Below are 9,930 nucleotides of genomic sequence, written 5' to 3'. Positions count from 1 at the left end.
CCAAAATAGCCCCTAAAATCTTTAGTCAAGGAAGAGTTGAATTCAAGGACACAATTGAGTTACCTTCAAAACCATGAAACAAGTGAATGAGATGGAGCAATTCCGCCAAGTGGTACAAAATGGTAACCATATGTCCACTTCCATGTGTACTCTTATCCATGGTGCCTTACAAAGAAAAGTAGAGAAGGAGCTTGTATTTGTTTGAAGATGGAGAACACCGAGTAGGAGATCAAAGAATTGTATGTATGTGCTAACATAGAAGCATTTTGGGCATTGGCAAGTAGATAGGGCATGGTGGTGAATATGGATAGAGCTCAAAAGAGAGACATCGTTATGGCACAGTGCAAGACCCTTGTTTCCGTAGAAGTATTGGTATTGGTGCTCCATTGTTTTCTCTTGAGATACCATCTAGACCTATTTGCAGTTGTATTTTTCCCAAAATACAACGCTCTAGATTTTACAAGGATGGTTCTATGTGGGCTACTTGTTGTATGTAACTTGTCCACAGTGATGTTTGTGGTCCTATGCATACTCCATCTTTTAGTAAATGACGTCCTTCACGACTTTCTATTGATTCCTTTTTCAAGCTCCAATTTGCTGCAATCCCAAGCTTAGTGCTCGATTGGCTTTCCTTGCTTTCGATTTCAATTGTTGTACTCCCCCAAGCACTCAATCGACATGCAGATGCCGCTTTCAATTGCTGCTCTGTATCACTTTCCCAAGCTCTACAACTCGATTCTTTGCAGGACCTTCTTGGCCGACTTTCCCTTGCTGCACGACTCCTTTGTTTGGACCTCCCCCTTTGCTTGATTCCTGCAGAGATTCCAAGCCTCCCCCCTTGAGCTTAAGAGGGGCTGCACACACCAAGGAAGCCAAGCTCCGTCAGGTTTCCTCCGATCCAGCTTCTCTTTGTCAGATCCAGGTCAACCTACCTCCGATTTGACGCCGTCAAGCACGGAGCTTCGTCATCGTTGAGGGAGCACCACTGTCGATTGCCACAACTTTGATAGCAATTGCGAGAGCGTGAATGCGGTGCGTGTGCGGAGAGGGAGGAGAGAGAGAGAGAGAGAGAGAGAGAGAGAGAGAGAGAGAGAGAGAGAGAGAGAGAGAGAGAGAGAGAGAGAGAGAGAGAGAGAACAGAAGATGTGGGTGGAGCAACCTCTAAAATGGTAGGAGCTTCTTATTTAGTACGTATATATATGAATAAGATAAGTGTATGGACAGCGGCGGGTGGGCGGGCGGGAGTGAACAAAGGCATAATGCCTTTAGCCCAACCAAAATCCAAGCTTTATTAATTGCGCTTTGGCTTGAAGTAGTCATGTGTGCCGTGTGTACTTAACAAGTGTACCACTAAATTGTTGCAATCTATCACTTGGTGTGAAGGTTAGCATAGCAAGATACCTTCAATTGGTCACTTTGGTTGATTGACCTATGCTTGAGTGCCTAAGCAACAATGCAAAAATTTAAATGATAAGCCTCTCAAGTGTAGTTTATTCGTTCACAAGTATCCTTTGTAATCAAAGTATATCGCAATTGTTATGGACCTCGGTCTTCGTTTGATTTGCCTTTTAGCAAAAGGCCATCAGTGCAAAGTGTGCATATGAGACAACGATAATACTGATCACTGTAAGGGTGCTCAATAAGAGAGTATTGATAAAGCAAGAGGGAATGGTAGGAATAAAAGAGGCTTATAACATTCACAAACCACTAAGATTTGGTCTAGGAATTTCGACAAATATTGTTGGAAACAAAAGGGCCTTAAAATGACCCTGAGGTACATTTTCATTGTCTAATAAGAAGCCTTTATGAAATGGGGGAATGCACATACAAATTTCAACAAAAGTTCCTTATGATGTGGAAATTGTTAAGAAATCTAGGTTAACTTATCAGACTAGAATGGGTTCCAAATGACTCTCAAACCTTGGATTTCAATGTTCTAAGAGTAGTACAACAATTGCATGCAAAAGACACCATATAAAATGGACCTTATGATAAGTGCATAAGCTGTATATGAGCTATAGATCACTCGTACACAACCCACAAAGGGGAGGTCAACCCATAAAGTGGGGAAAAGAGGCCAAAAGAAAGGGCTTTGGCTTGACAAACAAGGTATCTTATTACTTTTAGTAGATACCATAGCTTTCTCGTTGATTGGGGGTGTATCTCTCTACTTGAGAGTATGTGCGCGCGTGCATGCACACAAGGCATGCTTAGGCTCTCTGGTCATGCTTACACTCATCTGAAGCTCTCTCTCTCTCTCTCTCTCTCTCTCTCTCTCTCTCTCTCTCTCTCATTTGTTCTTTTAATTACTTAGAGAAGCTACATTCATATTGCATGTCTTATCATCTCCCACTAGATATGAGGCACTTCCTAGCGTTATTGATAATAAATGTTTATAGATGGCCATGCTCCATACAATCGTTTGGAGCTAATGCTAGTGCAAAGGTGAGCAATGTATAGTAGGCAAGCACGAGAGAGAGAGAGAGAGAGAGAGAGAGAGAGAACAATAGCAAAGGGGAAGGATAGCACAAGAGAAAATAGATGATAGACCGGCTTGTCTGTATATTACGAGGCTATATGTAAGGGTGGAGACTATGTGTGAGTGATGGGAAGGTGGATAGAGGGAAACTTGTTGGCTCAATGTCACATATTTAGGGCACAAAAGGTGAAAGAGATAAATATGAGGATGTGTTTCTCATATAGAGAGGGCATGGATGACTTGTATGTGTCCCTTTGTGAACAAAGAACTCGTATGTGCCTTTTTTTTATTGTACATGAACCCGATGTAAAATGTGTTGACAATTTACATGATAGTATAAATTTTGACAAGAGCGCAATAGCGGAGCCGCAAATGTTGCGCTCTATTTTTGAATTGCTTTTACTAGCTATCCTTCAACCAAAGCAATGTGCATGTGTGGCCCTTGCCTCTTTCCATTGTACTTGATGTCCACATGTATACAACCAAAGCAATGTGCATGTGGGCCGGGGCTTATTTTAGAAAGTATTGGGTATATGTGTATTCATTTTGTGTGCATGTGTGTGTGCGTGCGTGCCCAAGATCAAAACAAGACACACTTAGTCTCAGTATCCTACTAATTTTTATGCTCATATCCCTTCATCCTATTAATAAAAACTAGTAAGTGTGTCTTATTACTATAGATTCCATAACTAACATATCCTAATTTTAGAAGCCTATAATTTTGTATATAACTAACAAAAGATTATCACACTAAAAGATGGCTTAGTCAATGTGGAATACAATCTAAAGAAAAGCAACGAACAAAGGAGAAAAAAATGTGTCAGCTAGATAAATATAGTTCTCTTCCTTTGGTTTGCATGATGTATTACATGAGAATTTTGCCCTTGATTTGGTTTTCATGATGTATTACATGAGAATGTACTCCTCATGAAGTTAATATGGCACCACTTTGAATGCAAAATCTTTATTGATGTTGAAGGGATTGTAATTGTAGCACACTCATTTTTTTCAAAATAAAATAAATGCCATCATAATAGTAAATTTATTTTTTATTGTTTTAAATTCCAAGTTAGACTTCGAGAAAACTTGCAAAGTTTCATACATTTTAGAGTAAAAAATAGTAAATCTTTTATGTATCGATTTGTAAAAGTGAATTGGTATTGTGTCGTTTTTCTCCCCGGTTGGGAAAATGTTTTTTTTAAGCTACGGTTCGAAGGATGAAACTTGCATTAACATGCTAAAATTCTTTCCTCATGATTAATAGGTAGTCTATATGACTCAAGGAAAACCCCCAGACACGTGCAATACGTCTATGTGCACTAGTAACATGGATGTGTTTGAAGGACTTGTGCAAGATTTTATGAGCTCTCATTACCAAAACACATAAGGTGCCATGAATCTTCCGTAGCAATTAATCTTCCTGCAGGGACACTTTACATACTCACTTCTATCCTCTCAAAGTGTTGAATTTGTGTGAAGAAAGTCATGTTTGTCCAACCTTCTCTCTCTCTCTCTCTCTCTCTCTCTCTCTCTCTCTATGTGTGTGTATAAGGTACCTACATACAATAAAACCACTTACATATTATAAGTACATATAGGATGGCACCAAGCTTTGAAGCCTTTCACAATCAATGCAACTTATAGCTCCTCCCCATCACAAAAACTCTAGCCTATGAGTATTATCACATTATCAACCCTTCTTTCCCCCAATTGCTTTCTCTCTCTTTATCTTGTGACACATGACAACAAAGGGAGGGTGATGGACTACACACAAGAAGTTTTGGATAAATTCTCACAATAATTCCCACATTGTGACTTACCTCAACATCATGAGCTTCGTATACCTAGGCTAGCTAGGTACAATTGGGGGCAGGGGACCGCCGGCCCGGTGGTCCCTTGCCCCCAATCGTACCTAGCTAGGTATGCGGTGCCTCTCGAGCAAAAGCTCATGATGTTATGCATTGTATGAAAAAACACTGAAAAAGACTCTATTTTCCTACATGAGAAAATTTCTAAAACTTCTTGTGAGGGCAAGGGAACATCATTTTTTCTCCACATAAAAAACTTTTTGTTCTATTCTTTTCCATTTATAATGCAATTTTTGATGTTTTGGGCTGTATTCTCTTGACTTAACGAGCTATTCTAGAAATTGGTGTTGTATGAGGAAGGCCAAATAAGGCTAAGAGAGTGAGAGTAAGAGGCTTAGCATACAAGAAGTCACAAGAGACTACTGGAGTGAGGGGAGGAGGACTGATCAGAGGAGTCGTCGAGACAAAAGGCAGAGAAGAAGGTGCCTCTCTTACCAATGGGGATGTTGGTGGCATAGCCATTACCTCCGAAGACGCAATTTGTAGAGATTGAAAAGCCACCATAGATGGTGGAGCCAGTGGGCTGTTCCCATAAAATGGAGCCCGAAGAGGAATCGAGAGCATATAGCACCCCTTCATCGAGCGCAGACCCTGCAAAGATTACCCCCGATGCCGCACTCACGGGCCCATAGGTCTTGGCCCCTTTTGGCTCTGCTGTTGTCCACACCACCTTTCCAGACTTTGCCTCCATTGCCACCCATCCTCCTCCTGTTGTCACCTCCCTGCTTGGAAACAATGTGAAGTTCTGACTATCACTATTGATTATGTTTGTGTACACTCTCTCCCCATCCGTGCTCGATCCCCATGACGCTCCTCCAAGATTGCCCCCTGGCCCAGCTGCCTACATAACCACCATCCATATGTAGGAATTCAATTCAGTGTACCAAATAGTTTGCATATATTCTATGCTTTTAAATAATGTTTTCTTGAAATTTTGCTGATTTATTGAAATTATGATGATATGCATGCTATTGAGGACACAACCTTAATCATTAATACTCCTATTTTAAGCATAATGTAGCATGTTTATGGTTATTCTACTAGAAATTGAAGAATTGTAATTAACACATTTAGTACATGATGTGTAATAATTAGAATTCAAATGCTCATGCAAAATTTAGAACTCAAATGCGTGAATCGAGATGGTCTTACCGTAGACCATACAACATTGCCCGTTTCGCATTCAAGCGCCCATACAACTCCACTCTTTTGGCCAGTGATAACCAAGCACTTGTTTGGACAATCATCGTCCGCACGGTAAGATCCAACGTAGTTTTCAGATTCAGCACTAGATGTGGATGAGGTGTCATATGAAAAGTCTAGAAGCATGGGTGCTTCTCCAAAATCATAATCAGGACCCAAGATGGCCGGGCAATTGGGATTTTGGGCAGACATTTTGCATGGGAGTGTCCATACATCATAACCTTGTAATTGCTTACTCCATACTATCTTTCCATTGTCAATGTTGATTGCTAATATGGAGTCTTCATGAACCCCTTCTACAATGCAGGGGTCTGGAAGGTCTTGCCTAGTATTGTTTCGACGATTTCGTTCACATTCCTCCACATAGTCCGGAACTTGATAAGTATTTCCTTGCATATCAAGTACAAAAAATTCAAGATGAGGAATGACTATATCATCAAGTCCTTTCAAGAAACTTGAACTAATTACAAAAAGGGCCAATTACAATGCATGCACACACCAAATGTGATAAGTTTGATCAACTTTTGCCCAACTCTATTTTGCTAGTTTGATTAAAATCTCCAAGTGCTACTTAATACCATATAATGCCCACAACATGACATTTAATCTTTTTCACAATGGAAGAAAAAATCAATCTTCCAATTGATCACCTGTTCCAATGAATACCATCCTTCGTCTCACATCAATAGGAGGACTACTTCCCCACACTGCTACGCCATAGAATCCCGAGTTTGGTGGAAGCATTGAAGTCTTCCACATCACATGGCCATCGCGAAGTCTTAACTTTTGGAAACTCCCTTGGAATGAGCAACATGTTGTCACAAACTCTTCAATGGAGGAAACTCCCACATAATAGAAGCTGCACTTCAGAGTATCATCAAAATGTTAGGCAATAACTTGGGTGTTAAAACATACCAAAAAAAAAAAAAAACTAGTGAAATGGCAAAAGAAAACTTGAAAAAGATTATGGTATGAATGAAAATGGTAAAAGTCTTTCGGATTTTGAATGATGGGATTCGAATTCAAGCTCATATAACTGAGACACCAAACCCATTTCGGCGAAGGCATGTCTCTTTTTTGGAACTATAACTTCTGCCTACACTAGACCCTTGGGAGAATTGGCTGCAGCATCAACTCGCTCTTTGAGCGGTCAACAATGAGACTTGAACACATAACCTTTTGATTGATGAGATTCAAATTCAAGGTCATATAACCAAAACACCAAGCCCATTTTGGTAAAAGTTATATCCTTGATTATGCCCCTTTTTTGGAGCTATACCTTCTGCCTACACTAAAGATTGAATGTACATCGAACAAGGTCTTATAGGATTTTGAGTTTTACCCCTGATATGGTGTGCCTGACATGGTAACCACTGAGAAGGACGAGTTATCAAGAGGTTGAGAACGCCAAAATAATGAGCCACAATGACGGTTGAAGGCAAGCACAACAGAAGGGCCATACAAGCCAACAAGTAGAAGATGCTTGTACACGACAGGGGTAGTCCTAGAGAGCGTGGAGCGCCCGACGATGCTAGTCAAGTTCTTCTTCCACAAAACCTCCCCACTATCACCATCTATTGCATACAAGTTGCCATCCCACCCTGGAAAATACACAAATCGTCCGGCTATGGATGGTGTCGCCGACACATCGAAACCTGTCTCCATCTTCCATTTTAGTTTGAGTCGTGCTACCGATGTCGCATTTATGTGATGGCCATGTCCCAATGAGCTCCGATGGTTAAGCATCCCGCCACCATGGTTAATCCACTGCACATTAATAATGGATGCCAAGCTTATAATCTAGGATTTAGAATTAAGATGTAGACAGGTATACTTCTCAAAAACAACAGAAGTCAGATTTGATCACATAACATGTGCTATCAAAAAGGGGGGGGGAATAGCAACAGGAAACTAGAACACAATACGCATACAACCCTCTCTCTCTCTCTCTCTCTCTCAGAGGGAGAACCTCACATTTCCATAAGCTGATGTTAGAAGGGCGAAGGCCAGAAAGAGGAGAGAGTGGGTGCTCCCATGTTGAATCACTGCCATTCTCATAGCTCGTAAGAAGCTGTGTACAGCCCCTCCTCCCTCTCTCTCTCTCTCTCTCTCTCTCTCTCTCTCTCTCTCTGTGTGTGTGTGTGTCAAGCGACGCCTTGTAATATGAAGTTCACATGCGTAGCGCAGGGGACTTGCATCGCGTACAAGGCTCTTCTCGTTTGTCTCTTTTCTACGTTACACAAGTTCTGAGTCTCTGACACTCGACCCAAATGACTAAAGCTTGTTTTTCCTCATTTTAAGGTAGAAGATTTTTGGCTTTCTAAAAGAAACCCTTACTCAATGTTCGAGAAAAAGCGTTTTTCCAAACGTACAAACTTCCTTTTCTTGATTTTGTCAAGAGAAAATTTTTAAAAATTAGGGTTTTTTTTTTTGAGATTTTACACTATTTTTCTTTGTTTTGGGGCGGAATTTCCCCTTGCTTTCAATCGACATTTTTGAAATTGAAAATGGCATGATATTAAACTGAAACACATTTTTCTCTAACAGTGCCCTTCGTGTACCCTTAGTGTTGAACTATTTTCTAGTATATTTTATCGGGTTTTTTCTCCTTTGCAACCGACTAATCTCGATTTTCAATCGGATTAAGCTTAAGCTCAGACACATCTTTCTCAAACACTGAAGTATTGATAAACGACTCTCTCATTTGAGGATTTTTAAAAAAAATCACTTCATTAAATCGTTTAATTATTTCCTATGCTTATTTGAAAGCATTATAATATTCTTTTGTTTTGATTTTTAATGTGTCTTTTTATTTTACTTCCTTTTTGTTTTATTTTGTTTCAAAATTACTAATGTGCAATGTGAACCATTTACCTTATTATTGGGACTCTTTCATAATATATAAGCCATTTGCGAGTAGCGAGTACCGACTAGAAGAACATTAAAAAATGGCCTGATTGAAACTTACCTTTAATTGTTATTTAAATTTTATTTGTTTTCTCTCACATAGTCTTATGTAGACCATAATGAACTTTCACAATGTTTTTTTGGGACTCCACAAGGCCATTGTAAAATGGTTACATTTTGGGTGCAATTGTGGACCATTGGTTAAAAAGCTTGTTGATTAGTGATTCATGGCAACAAACTATCTTTTTTGGCTTTCTAAAAGAAGCCTTAGAGATGTGTTGGGTTACTATACTTTCAATGTGTTCAGTGATGATTGAGACTTACCTTAACTGTTATTTTGGTTTTAAAGTATTTAAATGGATATTTTTATTTCATCTTAATTCTAGTAAGTTCTATACTTCATACATACACATACACACACATATATATATTAATTTGTTATATATATATATATATATATATATATATATATATATATATATATATATATGTGTGTGTGTGTGTGTGTGTGTGTGTATAAGTTCTATACTTCATACATACACATACACACACATATATATATTAATTTGTTATATATATTAATATATATATGTGTGTGTATGTGTATGTATGAAGTATAGAACTTATACACATATACATACATATATATATATATATATATATATATATATATATATGTATATATGTATATATGTATGTATGTATGTATGTGTATGTATCAATGAGCAAACCATGATAAAAAGAAGAAAAACCGGTGCAATGATGTGAAAACTTAGCTCAAAAATCCTGCAAATTTCAAAAAAATTAATAGTATATTTGGCTTGCTTCTTTGCAAGGAGGACACTCGATGGCTTAATAAAAGAGACATTCTTGAATAGTGCTTCCCCTTATATAATTCTACTCAAACTCAACCTAGAGATTTTATTACTTTCTTATTGTTTTAAGAAGCCATGGTGATCCTTTCACTTTGTTCTTCCAAAAACTTGTAGAACCTTCAAGTAAACAATTTAGTGGTATATTTGGCTGGTTTTGGCACATATACACTAACATCTTTCAAAGTTGCTAGCACCTTTAACTTTCGTTTTCAAAGATAACTTTTAAATTTTGAAGGTGGAAATACGCTAAACCTCGGCATTTGAGCGCTTCTATTGAAGAAAAGCCCCTTGGAATTGGTGTGTTGAGTATTTATGTTGCTCAGATGTTGAGGGTGGTGGGCTGAAAGGCTTTCACTCAATACCAAGCTTGCTTTTTGCTTGGCATTTTGCTCCCTTTTTGGGTATTCGGCCATTCTTTATTGGTCAAAACATGAGCTACCCTTCGCATCATAGGTCCCATGGTAAGGTCTTCATTTAAAATGTATCGTAGTTAGGGTACATTAGCCAATATAGAGACACTTGATTGAAAAATATCAATTTTGGGAGGAAATGTTTATATCTAGTTATTTTTAAGTGCGAGGATTGCATCCAGCTCGTC

General features: G+C 38.7%; 1 protein-coding gene across 1 annotated transcript; it reads right to left on the bottom strand.

The window, feature by feature from the left end:
* Nucleotides 1-4,511: 4,511 nt before the first annotated feature.
* LOC147436114 (uncharacterized) lies at nucleotides 4,512-7,704 on the bottom strand. Its single transcript, XM_086489013.1, has 5 exons — nucleotides 7,525-7,704; nucleotides 6,893-7,317; nucleotides 6,201-6,409; nucleotides 5,500-5,939; nucleotides 4,512-5,188 (listed from the first exon to the last, which is right to left on the bottom strand). The coding sequence occupies exons 1-5, from the start codon at nucleotides 7,606-7,608 to the stop codon at nucleotides 4,697-4,699; spliced, it is 1,650 nt and encodes a 549-aa protein (XP_086345139.1). The 5' UTR covers nucleotides 7,609-7,704; the 3' UTR covers nucleotides 4,512-4,696.
* Nucleotides 7,705-9,930: the final 2,226 nt, after the last annotated feature.

Source organism: Adiantum capillus-veneris, chromosome 18 (genome assembly GCF_014529385.1).
Source record: "Adiantum capillus-veneris isolate H3 chromosome 18, ASM1452938v2, whole genome shotgun sequence".
Taxonomy (NCBI): domain Eukaryota; kingdom Viridiplantae; phylum Streptophyta; class Polypodiopsida; order Polypodiales; family Pteridaceae; genus Adiantum; species Adiantum capillus-veneris.
The sequence above is the reverse complement of the archived record's forward strand: the minus strand, read 5'-3'. Positions and strand labels throughout refer to the sequence as shown.

Coding starts and splice junctions, on each gene's coding strand:
- LOC147436114 (XM_086489013.1), bottom strand. CDS start 7,608: ATGAGAATGGCAGTGATTCAACATGGGAGCACCCACTCTCTCCTCTTT. Junction 7,318..7,524: donor TAACATCAGCTTATGGAAAT/GTGAGGTTCTCC, acceptor ATTAATGTGCAG/TGGATTAACCATGGTGGCGG. Junction 6,410..6,892: donor TCAGGCACACCATATCAGGG/GTAAAACTCAAA, acceptor TCTGAAGTGCAG/CTTCTATTATGTGGGAGTTT.